This window comes from Mycena indigotica (genome assembly GCF_014461135.1).
Source record: "Mycena indigotica strain 171206Taipei chromosome Unknown Mind.scaff0016, whole genome shotgun sequence".
NCBI classification, from domain to species: Eukaryota; Fungi; Basidiomycota; class Agaricomycetes; order Agaricales; family Mycenaceae; genus Mycena; species Mycena indigotica.
This window is the reverse complement of record NW_023503015.1, coordinates 333331-347352: the sequence shown is the minus strand read 5'-3', so window position 1 is coordinate 347352 and position 14022 is coordinate 333331. Positions and strand designations below refer to the sequence as shown.

At 51.6% G+C, this 14022-nt stretch overlaps 7 protein-coding genes across 7 annotated transcripts; 5 read left to right on the top strand and 2 right to left on the bottom strand.

Annotated features, from left to right (window-relative positions):
• Nucleotides 1-556: 556 nt before the first annotated feature.
• On the top strand, nucleotides 557-1135 carry MIND_01349400 (uncharacterized protein; the record flags this gene model as incomplete). Its single annotated transcript, XM_037369931.1, has 1 exon — nucleotides 557-1135. The coding sequence occupies one exon, from the start codon at nucleotides 557-559 to the stop codon at nucleotides 1133-1135; it is 579 nt and encodes a 192-aa protein (XP_037213487.1).
• A 77-nt stretch (nucleotides 1136-1212) lies between these two features.
• MIND_01349300 (uncharacterized protein) lies at nucleotides 1213-3385 on the bottom strand (the record flags this gene model as incomplete). The annotated part of the gene is made up of 12 exons (XM_037369930.1): nucleotides 2981-3385; nucleotides 2891-2934; nucleotides 2682-2831; nucleotides 2620-2634; nucleotides 2262-2569; nucleotides 2156-2217; nucleotides 2091-2109; nucleotides 2029-2046; nucleotides 1974-1984; nucleotides 1747-1926; nucleotides 1411-1704; nucleotides 1213-1365 (listed from the first exon to the last, which is right to left on the bottom strand). Exons 1-12 carry the CDS (start codon nucleotides 3347-3349, stop codon nucleotides 1213-1215), a joined length of 1623 nt encoding a protein of 540 aa, XP_037213486.1. The 5' UTR covers nucleotides 3350-3385.
• Nucleotides 3386-3577: 192 nt separating this feature from the next.
• On the top strand, nucleotides 3578-5056 carry MIND_01349200 (ECM11 domain-containing protein; the record flags this gene model as incomplete). Its single annotated transcript, XM_037369929.1, has 6 exons — nucleotides 3578-4278; nucleotides 4329-4375; nucleotides 4431-4706; nucleotides 4756-4790; nucleotides 4841-4857; nucleotides 4909-5056. The coding sequence occupies 6 exons, from the start codon at nucleotides 3578-3580 to the stop codon at nucleotides 5054-5056; spliced, it is 1224 nt and encodes a 407-aa protein (XP_037213485.1).
• Nucleotides 5057-5431: 375 nt separating this feature from the next.
• Nucleotides 5432-6328, bottom strand: MIND_01349100 (Lytic polysaccharide monooxygenase; the record flags this gene model as incomplete). Its single annotated transcript, XM_037369928.1, has 7 exons — nucleotides 5432-5526; nucleotides 5583-5609; nucleotides 5669-5692; nucleotides 5742-5863; nucleotides 5921-6067; nucleotides 6119-6189; nucleotides 6239-6328. The coding sequence occupies 7 exons, from the start codon at nucleotides 6326-6328 to the stop codon at nucleotides 5432-5434; spliced, it is 576 nt and encodes a 191-aa protein (XP_037213484.1).
• Nucleotides 6329-7779: 1451 nt separating this feature from the next.
• Nucleotides 7780-8553, top strand: MIND_01349000 (uncharacterized protein; the record flags this gene model as incomplete). The annotated part of the gene is made up of 1 exon (XM_037369927.1): nucleotides 7780-8553. The coding sequence occupies one exon, from the start codon at nucleotides 7780-7782 to the stop codon at nucleotides 8551-8553; it is 774 nt and encodes a 257-aa protein (XP_037213483.1).
• Nucleotides 8554-9125: 572 nt separating this feature from the next.
• Nucleotides 9126-10740, top strand: MIND_01348900 (uncharacterized protein; the record flags this gene model as incomplete). Its single annotated transcript, XM_037369926.1, has 12 exons — nucleotides 9126-9172; nucleotides 9224-9258; nucleotides 9304-9482; nucleotides 9652-9664; nucleotides 9714-9811; nucleotides 9861-9946; nucleotides 9993-10151; nucleotides 10204-10246; nucleotides 10299-10307; nucleotides 10360-10397; nucleotides 10453-10610; nucleotides 10664-10740. The coding sequence occupies 12 exons, from the start codon at nucleotides 9126-9128 to the stop codon at nucleotides 10738-10740; spliced, it is 942 nt and encodes a 313-aa protein (XP_037213482.1).
• Nucleotides 10741-12205: 1465 nt separating this feature from the next.
• On the top strand, nucleotides 12206-14003 carry MIND_01348800 (uncharacterized protein; the record flags this gene model as incomplete). The annotated part of the gene is made up of 13 exons (XM_037369925.1): nucleotides 12206-12275; nucleotides 12331-12363; nucleotides 12414-12433; nucleotides 12492-12506; nucleotides 12557-12595; nucleotides 12646-12674; nucleotides 12721-12734; nucleotides 12784-12816; nucleotides 12965-13024; nucleotides 13069-13200; nucleotides 13250-13472; nucleotides 13528-13576; nucleotides 13626-14003. 13 exons carry the CDS (start codon nucleotides 12206-12208, stop codon nucleotides 14001-14003), a joined length of 1095 nt encoding a protein of 364 aa, XP_037213481.1.
• Nucleotides 14004-14022: the final 19 nt, after the last annotated feature.

The following is a 14022-nucleotide window of genomic DNA, read 5'->3' as shown; positions in this document are numbered from 1 at the left end:
GACCTATGTGTTCAGAAAGAAAGAATGAGGGGAAGCATACTCACACCCACATTGTGTAATATGGATTGTCGTGGACGACTCGGTACGAAGATGCAAATAAGAGACTTTTGAGAAACTTGATTCGTCTCAACGTGACGACATGCGGTGTGACTCGGACTCGGACCTTCTCTGAATACTTTTATTTCTCATCATACCAGCGCCCGCCCACTTTCTGTCCACTGAGAACTCTAATCAGTGAGATATTTGAACCAAGATCCCATTGTTCACAGTGTTCAAGACAGCATATGATGAAATCAAACAAGCAAAATCGCATGGGTACAACTGTGAGTGTTACTAGTACTCTAAGAATTGCAAGTCTCTCGTTCTGACCAAATCATTAGGCCATAGCCAGTGACCAACTCTTACACGTGTCCTCTAATTGTCATGGCCCAAGCAATGTATTGTGCTTGGGACCTTTTTGTTTCCTGGTCTGATGAACAAGCGCTCCGAGCTGCCATGGCCTTAGCGTTGCCTGCATAAATTACGAGCCAAACTGGCAAGCCCTGCACCACCAACGATGGCTCACGGTCCCCGCGCTCTTCGCCGCACTCCCTCGATCTCTTCTTCCGGATCGTCTTCAACTATGGCCACTGACTTGAAGCCATCCCCGGGTCTTACCAAACGCTTCTTGCGGAAGAGAGTGCAGGACAACCTCCACGTGGACAGACTGGTCAAAAAAGTGCTGAAGCAGGAGAAGTCAAGAGCCAAACAGGCTCGGAGGATGCGCAAACTCGAGAAACAGGCGAGCGGGTCGCATTCGTCAGCGTATGATGCCGATGTCGAGTCGGTGAATTCTTCGCGCACAATCATCACGGCCAAGACTCGAGCTGCTAGTCCCTCAGGCTCCAATCGTGATCACAACGAACCCCGTCCACTCCAGCCGTCGTACTTGAGCGAGACAATCGGGAAATGTCAAAGCCCCTACCTCCGTGCAGCCAAGCGGTCAGGCATCATCACCCAGCACAATGCAGAGGTTGATATCGCCGGAGAAGCGGTCCGCTTTCGGGTCGAGGACGATGACTGGGATGAAGGTGTGGTCAAAGAGATGAAATATCGATGGTGCGATGGGCAAGACATGATAGATGAAGAGCTTTAACCTCGACTACGAACTCCTTTTGTACGTTGTATGCCTTCCTCGTGTTTGTCTATGTTATGATGTTATGACTTCCTCTTTCATTCGGCCCTGCGAATTCTCAAAGGAACCACTGGCCCTTCCTCACCCACAACCTTCGGGCGGCGAATTAGTCCCAGGACAGTCGTAATGTCCGTCTTGGGACCGCCCGGGAGCTCGAACGAATAGTTCTTGATCAACACCGAAAGGACAGCCTATAAGTTTTTAATCGCGTCGAGCAAAGAAAAGAAAAGCCATACCTTGAATTCCGCCAACGCAAACTGTTTACCCAAGCATTGGCGCGGGCCATCCAGAAAGGTAATGAGGTGGCGATGTCCCTGGATCGCCTTGGCCCGCAGGTCGTCTACGTCAAACGTGAGCCAGCGCTCGGGCCTGAACTCAGCTGCATCGGGGCCCCAGAATGCCGTCGACCGGTTCATGCATCGAATGGACACGGTAACGACAGTGTCTTTGGGAACTGCAATCTGGGTGACCAGCTCGCCAGATTTGGCGGTGATTGGCTCGCTCAGGGGAATTACATCGTCGGTTTGCGCCTGTGGCCTATTTAGAGTGCTATTTTCAACAGAGAAATGTACCTGTCGAGTCGTTTCTGGCACGGCGGGATGAAGGCGGAGGATCTCGAGAACGACGGCATCGAGGTAAGGCAAAGACGAGGTAAGTTGGTCCCAGGTAGCGTCTTGTGGTCCGAAGCTAGTTAGTTCGTCTCGGAGCTTGGCTTGTATGTCGGGACGACGACAGAGCTCGATAAGAGCCCACTGTAAACGGGTTATATTGCTTTCGAGAACTGGTAAGTTTGCCTCACAGTCATGCTAACTGTATGTCATCAGCAAAGAAGGATGAAATATAGGAAAACTCACTGGATGTTGTCTCGTATCCTTTATTAATAAGCCAGTTGTGTACAATTCAGGACATATCTTACCTGCCAAAAGGAGGACATTCTAAGTGAGTGGTAAATGGCACATTCTATATCATTCTTTCCAATACCATTTGAGCAGTGATTTCCTCCTTATCCATATGAAGCTCAGCGTCTTCCTGTTCCGCCTTCACTACAATTCATCAGGAAAGCTTCTTGTCTAGGCAATGGACTCACAAAGCAACCCAATGACAGACTTGTCCATTGCCTCCTGCTGATTCGCCTTATCCTTCCGGGTCTTCTCCAAGAGTCCTTCCGCGATCGTTCCGAGTGTTTTCTTGAGTTTTCGAGTGAGGCGATTCCGCGGGGTCGGCAGGTGCGCGAGGAAGGGAATCTGGGTCCCCAGTAAGAAAACAGCGAGGTTGATGATGCTAGCACGGTTCCCGTTGAATGCCATGGCATCAAATGCGTCAGCGACGGTGGAAGCTTCGCCATCCAAGGAGCGGAATTCATGCGAAAAACCAGCAATGCCGATACTATCAAGTCTGTTGACGATGTCAGGCTGAGGGTCTTGACGATGCGTTGATAAACTGACGCGACGCGGTTCATCCTGTAAGCGATAAGCGTGTAACGAGGGTGCGGTGAAGTATGGCGGACCAGGCTTCTACATCCATAACTACACCATCCGGCGCGCCTTCAAGCTGTGTGTCCCAATGGCTCTTGAGCTTATACGCCGAATCGAAGAATACTTCGGTTAATCGGCGGATAGCAGCATTGCTGAATGCTGGTGTAAGCGCTTTGCGCTGCCTGTAATGGTAATGACTCAAATTCAAACAAGAATTCGCTATCGAGCCACGAACGCATACCGTTTGTGGTCTTCTCCCTCGGCGTACAATAAGCCATGTCCGATCTGTGTTTCGTTAATATCGAGACCCAAAGGCGACTCTTTCACTTACTAAGTTGCCAATGACATTGCGGGTCATTTGTGTCTTGATGTATACCGATCTTTCAGAGGCATAGAAGTGGTTAACGGCGCGTGGGTCGGTCAAGACGAGTTTACTCCCGCCCAGGGCCATCGGTTGCTCGAAAACGGAGCCATATTCCGCCGCCCACTCTTCAAAGACTTCAGCGGGCTCTACAGCAGACGAGAGACGCCGGCCAACGCCTAGCAGCCAACTGTCTCGTGGCGGGCCATTCAAGCGGGTCCCTCTTGTTCTGGTGAGTTGCTTGACAATCTTCGTGGCGACCCAAACACCGGTGCCGAGTATAAGGAAGTCAGAAATGCGGAGCTGGGTCAGGAAGGCCATGGGAAGCTGATACGACATCCTGCGACCCACTGGCAGCCTTTTATCAGCGAGACCTCCGACGGTTGGCTTCACGTGCCCGCCATATATCGGTCGTAGATTTGCCTTGCGATCCGACGGTTGCCACTGCTCAAGAACGCGGCGCTGCGGCTTCCCATGTCAAGAGAAGCTTTGCCCGCCGTCAAGGAACATGACAACAGGAAGAAATGTCACGCAGTGGTGACGTGACGCGACTTGCCTCAAAACGCCATGAGCCAGCGTCAAGCGTTCTATGGCGGCGGAGGAAAAAATGCTCCCAACGCGCCCGACGTGCCTCTCCACTCGTCTGAATCCCTCGTATTCACGCCTGACCCGAACAACCCACTCCACGCGGGTGCAAAACGCGACGCGCCGTTGAATACCAATTCGTTCACAAACGGAGGCCGCTCATCGGGATTCTCCTCCGCCCATAGACAATCTACTCCTCAAACCCGCCCTGGGACATCCGACCCGCGCTCTGCTTCCATGATGCGTACTGGGTTGAGCATGGTTCGGCCTGGGACATCCGACCCATACAAAGCTAGCGGAGGAAACCATCGTCTTCAGACTCACCAGGCTCATCGCAACACTCATGCAATCACAACCACTCCAGTAACTATGCAGCCACTGCCTACTTTTTCCCACAATGTCCCACCTGTTACTCCCCATCCTGCAATCCCCCACGTCGCTACTTTGTCGCAAGAAGAAGAAGACCCCGAAGTTGAGTACGCGCCGGAAACTGGCCGCGCCACTATGCAGGACCCGATGAGACTGCAACGTGCCACATACGCCGTGTCGATGACAGAAACCGAGGACGACAGTGAGATCTGCCAAATTCCGCCTCCCAACAAGCGCGCGCTCGCGGAGATTTGGATGACGAGCACGACATGGAGCATAGTCAGAGACCCCAAAAACGAGCCAAGACTACTAGGGTATGACAACAACGCCCCCGCAATCTTCCGATTACTGATGCGCCGTTGAGGAGGACCGGGAAAGATCCTATTCTGGTGCTAGTCACGAATATCGTCAGTCTGTCAGTCCGCGCCAACAAGACTACGACCAGTATCACCACTATCATCATCAGCAGCAGCAGCAGCAACAGCAGCAGCAACAACAACACAGCAGCAGCAAGAGCAAGAGCAACAGCCGGAGCCAGAGATATATTACCTTGGACCGGTGCCTGTTGTGCGAGACCCCTATGAGCAGTCTGCCACGCCTATGAATAAACTCATTGGTCTTCTCAAAGCAGAGAACAACGTGCTCGATGAAAAATCCATCGAGGCTCATGTCACGAGATACGAGACCGCGGCCCAACGTTGGCAGGGATGTACTCGCGAGGAGTGGCTGGCTGGGGCTAATGGTGTGTCTGCTACTTTGCTCGGATTTCATCTTCCAACCTTTACTTGTAGAGATCACTGAGATGTACACCAAGGTTTTCGACTTTGTTCGTCTAGTTTTTTCCTCTTACTTCTCCAACGACTCATTCCTTCCCAGGTTAAAGACCATATGACGTCCATATTCTCTCCTTGTCATTGCGGAATTCGTTGTTGACTTGTTGACAGCAAGAAGCTCGCCCTTTTTACTTCGTGCGACGAGAAGCTCGCCACTCACCACAAAGCTCTCCGCGAACGCGACCAACAGCTTACGAGCACCAAGGAACAGCTCCTCGAAGGCGGCGGAGAAGTTCTCGGTGGACAAGGCAAAGTCTAACGTTGTTTGCGGCGGCTACTTCTTGTTGGAAACGAACCCAAGACCTTTCTCCCCCAAAATATCACTTGCATGGCATCGGCAAACGCACTCGCAATTCACCATTATGCATTGTACCTCATCAACACCAATCGATAGCATCCGCATAGTTTAGAACTTCGCCTCTTTTTTGTAGCTTGTTACATATGTGTGTAGACCTCTCTGTATCGCTCATTGTAGAAAAATCAATGGACTTGTTATGATGACCATATATGAAAAGCGACATCAATCGAGTAAATTTAAGCCCGTATAGCCTGCGTCAAACTTGAGTGGTCGGCGCGCTCATGGCGTCCATCTGAGGGCACAAACTTCAGACAAAGAGTACAATCTTGCAAAGAGTTACTCACACGCTCGGCCCGGGTATAGGGTAGGCCTGTATGACGGATCAGTAAACTTTCCAGATTGTCGTCGTGGTGGATAGCTTACGCTGTTATCTAAGGAGAATCCAACGCGTAAGATAGGAGGCTAGGTAGCTAATAGAAAGGCCTACCGCCTGAATAAACATTGTAGACGATTCCTGGACGCGAATTGTGTCATCAGTCGACCAATATACTAAGGTGAACGGGAGGGACATACCCGGTGTTGTGGACTTGTACGCGCCTAAAGGTGGATTAATGAGGAACAAATGGTTAAAATGGCGAGCACGGACCGGGGAATGCGACAAGGGCAGAAGAAGGCGGGACAGCGGTGCCTGATCCAGTGACCTGGACCTGGATGCAGGAGGGGTAAAACTGGGCACCGGGGTAAGTGGTAGCCGAGTGGAGGGCGATGCTAGATGGCCAAAGTGGTTCGGGTCAGATGATAAGGACTAGTTTTCTGAGGACGCACATCTCATGGCGGATTATATATTGGCCGGGCTTGAGCTTCGCGGGTATAGTGAACGAGTAGATGCTCTTGTTTTGCGTAAGGACAGTAGTTGCAGCCCATTGACCTGCGGAGTTCTTTCCGGCCTCTGCAACCTTGAACCAGACGGCGCTATAAGAGTTATGAGAAGGGAGAAAATGGAGGGAAGAAAGAGAAACAAACGAGGTTCCCGGCTGCCAGGAGGTGATGTTGGTTCCACTAGGGACAGCGGCCATATAAGTGATCATCGGGCCCTATTATGGGTTAAATGCGCATAGCTTCATGAGAAGGAGAGCAATTTACGACGTGGCTGTCTGGCCAAGTGGTCCAATTGAGCCCTAGCGTTGTTCCCGCAGCAACAGTTGCGAAAATCGGCGCTGTGGTATATTCCATGAAGAGACGGATAAAGTAATCTGAGAAGCGCTCTTGCCTGGCTTAGATCCAACGACGCCTCCCTCGCTCCATCCATTGCATTGAAGACTGTAGAACACCGTTGAGGGTCTTAGGACAAACAACGACAGAGAACATACTCGATGAGGGTGAGATCCGTCACTGGTCCTGTGCCTCGTTATCAGCCAATTACTTGCAAAAGTGGTCAAGATGTACCATCGCCAGGGATTGTTCGAATGATTCTTTGGGGCTTGAGAGAAGTTGAGAGATCGTTTTACCTAAAGCAATGCAAGCTCACTGCGGGGCTGTAAAAGGGAAACGGGGTCAGCTAAATTATACTCTCGGTGGGGGAACAAACGTACGTTGTGTAGGGATCAGTATAAGGAAGGTATCCTATATAGGATGCGGAGCCAGCAGTGACTCGTTGCACGTAACCATGAGCGGAGACGACTGTGGCAAGCGAGATGGTAGAGACAGCGAGCTTGACAATATCGAAGAGCATTGTGTACACTTGGAAGTTCTTGCTTGATATGCCGAGAGCTTATATTGCGAGAGCGAGCCATTTGACGGATAAATTGAGGCCATATTGCTCAGTTCTTGTGGTCAGCAGGAGGTGCCTATCCGGGCCGGCAGTCTTTACTTCATTCACCTGCCCAATGACATCAATCCGTCTCTCGTCAAGCGTCGCGTTTCTATGGAGTAGACGGAGTTATCTCTGTACTTCCTCGCGAAGGAAGATTCCAAGCCAAGGTTGACAGAGGCTTAAGTGCTAGTGCGTCATTGTCTCGAAAATTTCGATGGAAGAAACTTCCTGGAAGAAAGACCTTGAGATCGCAAATGAGCATCGAATTCAGATTGAAACTTGGCGGCTCACTGGACCATGACGGGCACTTGCAATTCTCTGCTGCAAAAGAGAGGCTAATGCTGGCTCTGCCTGTGGTCTGGTCGTCCGTCGTTGTGTTCAGGAGGAACCTGTATTCACCAGAGTCTGACATACTCATGGACATTGACCAACCCTTGCAGGTCACGCGCCGAGTGGCCGTGAAGCATGAAATTGTTCTCAAAGAAACATAACATGACCCATGGCTAGCTTGTGGGTTGCAAACTTGGTTGCAAACGTCTGCTGTAGTGTTGCAGATATGCTGAATATACTTGGTTGTTTGCCGCGGCTGAGCAATCAAGGACGAAGAAGTCGAAGCTAGTCGAAGCTTGATGACGCAAAATTGGAAAGAAACAAGCCTCATCATCTTCCTGGACTGTCTTGAGCGCTAGGGAGGAGTGTTCAGGGCGAAAGTTCAGCACTGGACTAACCAGGCACGAAAGCAATTCAAGGACAATGACTCGAATTCAAGTTGTTGTTCGCATCGTGACTATTCGCCACACATCATGCCTTTGTCCTTCATCCTCTTTGAGTCCAAAGCTCACAACAACGCTCTTGCTCTTGACTACATAGCATGCCCGCCGCTCTCAGCTCGTCGCCCGTGACCCAGCGGACGACGCGTAACTCTAACAAGACACCGCTTGCTACACCAGACGCGATCAACTCGAGCCCAGGTTCAACGCCACGCCGATGTTCGACCTGCAAACAACCACGCAAGGGCCATCCGAGGTCAGGATGTCCGTTTGGGCCAGAAACGGGAATGACTGAGAAACTTGGCGCGTTGGATTTGTCGGTTGTTGACGACGACGACGAAACAGAGGTGGAAGAAGGAGTACCCCAAGGCAAAGAGAGGGCGAAGAAGTCGCAGAGAGTCGCTATGCCGGGCACACTGGGTCCGGTACCAAGCTGGGTACTCTCCCAGTCGTCATGCAAATCAGAGGACTCCATCTCCTCGCTGGACGTCGCGCCACCCACTTCCCAAGAGTGTCCTCGCCCACTTACACGCACGCCCAGCATCGTTGAACGCGAAGCATTCACATCTTCCCTTGCCTCACTCACCAAAGCCACTATCTACGTTCTCCCCACCGAAGATGCCGCCGAAATCGCTCTCAAGGCGTCTAAACGCGGTCTGTCCACTCGCCAGTTGGGTCTGGACCATGCAGACACACTTTTGCTTATTGGTCAAACGGAGGCTGCTGTTGCAGTGCTAGAGAAACAAGTGCAAAACAAGATGCATTCGCTCGTGCCCAAGAACACGCAGAATGGCGTGATAGCAACGGCCACGAAAGGTTTGATAGTTGGAGCAGTCGGAGCCGTGGCTGCTTGGGGAGCGTTGGCCTTCGCTTAGTTGAGTCCCTGCAACTTGTTTCCTCCGCACCACAACTGTTACTTGACTGTTACTATCCCGCTATCCCCTGTTATCGCCGTTGATTTTCATGTAATTTTTTTCCTAGTTCTGACTAAGAAACTATGGACGGTACTTTTCAGCAAGCTTCCGGGCCCCGAAAAGAGCCAAGACCGACGCTGGATATCAAAGATTGCATCTTTTTGAGTTTCCTTGCATGAACTTCCATATGTGGCCAGAAAACGTTAGAGTCATCTCTCAAAGAGTCCAACTTTTCGGAAGTAGAGAAACTACGGCTTGTGCAGAGAGTCATGTTTAATAAGCTCTAATGGTGGGCGTCTCGGGTCGCGTCGATCCTTCCCGCGCTGCCATCACCATCTAAATGACGGGCCTGGACGAGAACCTTTTGTGGTTACTTACATATCATGTGGCCATGGCCTTGCGCTGATCGCTTCCGGGGATTGGAAACCGCGTTGCCCTTTGCTCTCTACCTCCACCACTCAGTGCGCAAGTGCTAGTGCTGCCGGCCTCAGGGCGAACAGGCGCCGGGAGTCCATGCTATATCGCGCCAACCGATGTCCGTCTCTGAATTTGTGGATCCAATAACGACACAGAAGCAGCTGTACGATCCTCCTTTCCTCGTTTTCCCACCAGAGATAGACCAACACCGCAGGAACTCAGCGTATTATTTCCATCTCGTTTCCTTTAGTGGGTCCCTTTCTGTCTCCCCTTTTATTTTACTTCATATCACAGGCTTGCTTTTCTACGACTACTTCCTCACGCTTGACTGGGAAATCGAGCGCTACTGGGGCACGCAGCTCACCTGGCCGTCGTTCTTCTACTTCGTCAACCGCTACGGCACGCTGTTTGGCAACATCCCGGTCGTGATTGAATACTTTTGGAGTACGCCACCAACGCCAAGGAAACTGATGGTGCGTGGCTCGCTCGCGTGCTCGAGGAAGAGGACCCTGTTTGAAGTAACACACCTTTTCAGATGTTCGTGCCGGTGCCAGCAAAGAGAGATGACCGTTCTAACGTGGAATTTTTGCCAGATGCGAACACTTAGAATCCTACCATGAATACTTCCTGATAGCGAGTCAGGTCCTCGTTGGAGGTGCGCGAAACAATTCGGCTCCGTTTTCATGTTAGCCGACCGTTTCTAGCGATGCTCATTTTACGGACATACGCACTGTATGAGCGCAATAAACGTGTGTTGGCGCTCATGTTGGCTTTCACGACCGGCTCTGTCGCGGTCGGCATTGTGCGTTTTTAATTCCCTTACTCTTCCCTTGGCTGATAAACTGCTGCAGTGGTCGGTTGCGACAGGCAAGTCGGATAAGGGAAATGTAAATCTGGAGCTCTATTTCGGATGCAACTATCCCATCTCTCGAGACGCGTATGTTTCTGCTTTCCTTGCCCTATAGTTTCTTATATTTTTCTAGAGCATTGAGCACACTCATACCTTGGGCCGCTGTTGCTGTCTTCGACACGATGATTTTCTTCCTCACGCTGGGCAGAGTGCTCTACCGACGCTCCATCACACCACGCAGCAGTATGGACTTATTGAGTATCCTACTGAGGGATGGGGCGATCTACTTTGGGTGCGCAGTGCGGTTTTGAACAGCTGGCGCCTTTATTGACGGGCCAGCGTAGAGTGATGGTGATGTCGAACCTGGCCAACATTTTGACGTTTGTCGTGCGTGTCTTTGTCTTTGGCGTTGGCGGTCCGCTCATCTCTATCTTGACAGCTTGGCACTGTGAGTGGGCCTGTCCCATTGTTATTGCGGCCGCTAATTCTTCTCCCGCTAGCCTTACACACGGGGCATTGCGACGACATTTACCAACATGTGAATTTCTATTCTACTCTTACTCTTCGACCTGCTTACAGATTCGTCTGTCTAGCCTTGCTTCCATATTAATATCGCGCCTGATGCTCAACCTCCGGGACCCCGCGCTCGCCCACATGTCGGGGAGAGCGAGGGGGCAGACGGGTAGTACGACCCTCACGATGGGGCCAACAACACGGTTGATGGATGCGCCAGATGTGATGCTTGATACCGGTGAGTCTTTTACTGCCGAACGTCCTCTCACCGCTGACCCCTGGCCAACGCAGAATACGAACTCTCAACGCAAGCCCCAAATTATGATAAACCAGACCCGTATATTATGAGCAGCGCGCGCGCAGTCTAATGCGTGGAGGTCACGTTTAGAGCAGCCCAAAATGTGTATTTGTAGTCTTTTGAAGAAGAGGGATGGACAGTTGTACTTGGAGTGTCGAACTTCGGATTGGACTGGAAGGATGCCGACCGTCGCGGGCGGGCAGCGATTTGCTTTCCCACGTTCATCAACGCCAAACGTGGCACGACTGACGCAGCTTTCCTCCGACTCGTTCGACGCTCTATGTTCCTATTTCGACGACCAGCGCTCGAGAGTGCTTCCACCAATGATTGTGTGGGCCCCATGTTCACCCCTGAACGTTCTCATGTCGACCTATTTGGGCTTCCTTGGGAATGGGCCAAGAGGTGGCAGATTCGTCAGTTTCTCATACCCGCAATCACACGTAAAAGTGATGGCAACAGCGACCGACGGTGACCGATGCTGCCAGGGCTGGTCGGGCCTGCGTCCGAAATCAATGATGCAACAGCGTGACAGGTTTGTGACCCTGATCAATTACCTTGAGTGAATGAGAGAGCAGGATTTGAGTGGCAGAAAAAAGGTATATGCTACTTGTTGAAGAGTTAGTGTGTCAATACACAGAATGGTTGGCACAGTACAGAGCTGAGGGAGGGAGACTGAATTTAACTGTCGATGATGGAAGCTGTCATTAATTACTCGATTTGGGGGGGGTCGAAGCACGTGTCGTTCATCATATTGAATCTGCCACCTCTTGGAATGGGCCTGGACAAGGCCTGGACCATGGGTTGGCTGATGAAAAACCGGTCAGGAATGTACCTGGCATGGCCCGGCGCCGGCCAAGCTGGGCACGGCGTTGTGCACATGAAAAGAGCGGAACCCCTTGGCTGTGGCCGTTCCGCCCGCCGTTAGTAGGGATCGCATGCGCCATGCAGTGCCCCCGCCTCGTGGCCGAATATTCCCGGCCATCGCCTAACCCCAGGGCTCCACTGCGTTTGGGTGTGTTTGCTGTAACTTTTGTCTGTGTTGACCTGGTTTCTGAAGATACTTACAGCCTAACTTTCCTCAGCCTTGTCAACACGATCTGGTCCCATTGGTAGGTAGCCCGCCCGCGCTTTCTGCTCGTATTCTGATATTCCTCAGTCTGTCCTATCTCGCATCGGCTTCTTGGGCGCCCATCGACTCCGAATGGCCGAATATGGATAATTGTGCTGGCGGAGCCATTTAAACGCCGGGACCTTGCGAAGCAGCATTCCCTTGTCCAGAGCTGTGAAGCAGAAGCGCACGGTAGAAGGGTGCGACGAAACGATCTTTCCATCTTTCACCACTGACGTCCGTCGTATGCAGGCTGTGGCGAATCATTCACTGACTCACAGAGGTAACGCCGCGCATCGGCGCGCTGAGGGAACCCGCACTGGCCGTCCATCTATTTAAGAAGCCGGTGCCTTGCCCGAGACGAGTTTTGCTCCCCTCCCCGCGACACTTTTCCTGCTGTCGCCGCCCTTCGTGAGGTGGCCCCGCCATGGCCCTCCCCGACATGAGTCAGATAGTGGGTGCACTGCAAGACATAGAGACAACGCGGTTCGCTCAACGTGCGCTATTTCTTCAACTCGTCTCTCTCTCCCTCATACTAAATTCATTTTTCAGTGGCCTCGAGCGCAATCATTATATTCGATCACGGTTCGTCGCGTCTAGTCATATACCGAGAAAACGACTCATCCGTCTGTCAGTTATAACATTGGACGAAGAAGTGGGTGTCCAACAGATTGATAGTAGTTGGTTCCATTGACATTGACACTTCTTTGCAGGTAGAGCTGATATGGGTGGGTTTGTGGTGTTGGAGGTCTTGACGCTGAGCCAACGGATTCCATAGAGAAGCTCCTGGTCAATGGGGAAGATCTTGTTCATTATTGTGAGTCCAGCCTTTCCTTAATCTGCCTAGAACTAATGATTCCTGCACAGAATCGCTATTATACCTTGTTTTCTGTCGTGTACGTCCTTTCTCTCATGTCTGCTCGGCGCTGAGATCCATTGCAGGCTCAACAATTACTGTTCGTCCGCGTCCTGTGGCTCCACAAGTTTTAACCAACCATTTCACAGCACTCTTCAGCGCATCCCTTACGGATTCAGTGCGTGATTGCTCACTCTCTTTGCTTCACTACATATTCTAATCGTTGTCTCGAGTTGTGCGTGTAGCTCATTTCATAAGAAGCATGTATCTCATAGTGCTGAAGTTGTGCGTGTCGTTCTATGGACGATTCATTTTCCTGATCTACTGCAGGCCTGAACTTTCTGCGTTGGCAAGGATGGACAGGGATGGTTACTGCTGTGATTGCTGAAGGCACGGTTTCTTCCATTACGAATGAGCAAGACTAACGACCGTAGTAATTCTGCAAATGCGCCTCTACGCGCTGTACTACCAGGACAAGAAAGTTCTCGCGTTGATGTCGACTCTCTTCGTCCTTTCGTTGGCGGCATCGGCAGCGATAATGGGCACTGTGCTGGGCGGACTGAGTGGTGGGTTCCTTCAACACTTCCCGGATATGTCAACTAATCAAGTTTTCAGCGATCTCGCATCTCCCTGGGACTGGTGTCACGTTCTGCATTCCCATCGGGACCCCCCAGTACTTCTTCGTGTATTGGATACCAATGCTGTTCTTCGAAAGCCTGCTCTGTGTCCTGGCGCTGTACCGTGGATTGCGGACCTTCCGCGCCTCAGTCTCGCTCTACCAGTCTGGCCGGCATTTAGTGACCATCTTGATTCGGGATTCTGTGCTGTACTTCATCGTGTGGGTTGACTACGATTTCCACTCTGTCTCAATATTGATTTCTTTTTTTTTTCAGCATGTTTGCGTCGTATCTTACGAACCTGATGGTTTGGCTCCTCGCACGGGTGGGTGCCCTTTGGCTCTGTCCTCTATTTTTGCTCAACTCACCATCAGCAAACACTGCTTGAAGTGCCGATTGCGTTCTCAGTCGCTCTCTCTTGTGTGCTGTGCAACCGCATCGTGCTCAACGTGCGCGAGGTCAAGGGCGAGCTCGACTCAACCGCGGAGGCGGTCGTCCGCAACCCAAACCGCCTGACCTTCGGCAACGACTCGGTCGGCAGCGGGAGCGTAAAGTCCGTCGACTCGCATATGTACGATGCCGAGTATGCGCCCCGTCCGAATTCTGCCACACCGTTGACGACCATCGAGATGGCGCAGTTGCGGTCAATGCGGGTGGACGGGCAGTATCTGCAGCAGCTGGAGAGCGGTGTGTATGAGCGGGACGAGACGAGTGAGAGTGGCAGGACTCATGGACAGTTTGTCGTGTTGTAAAAACAAAAAGTAGAAATGT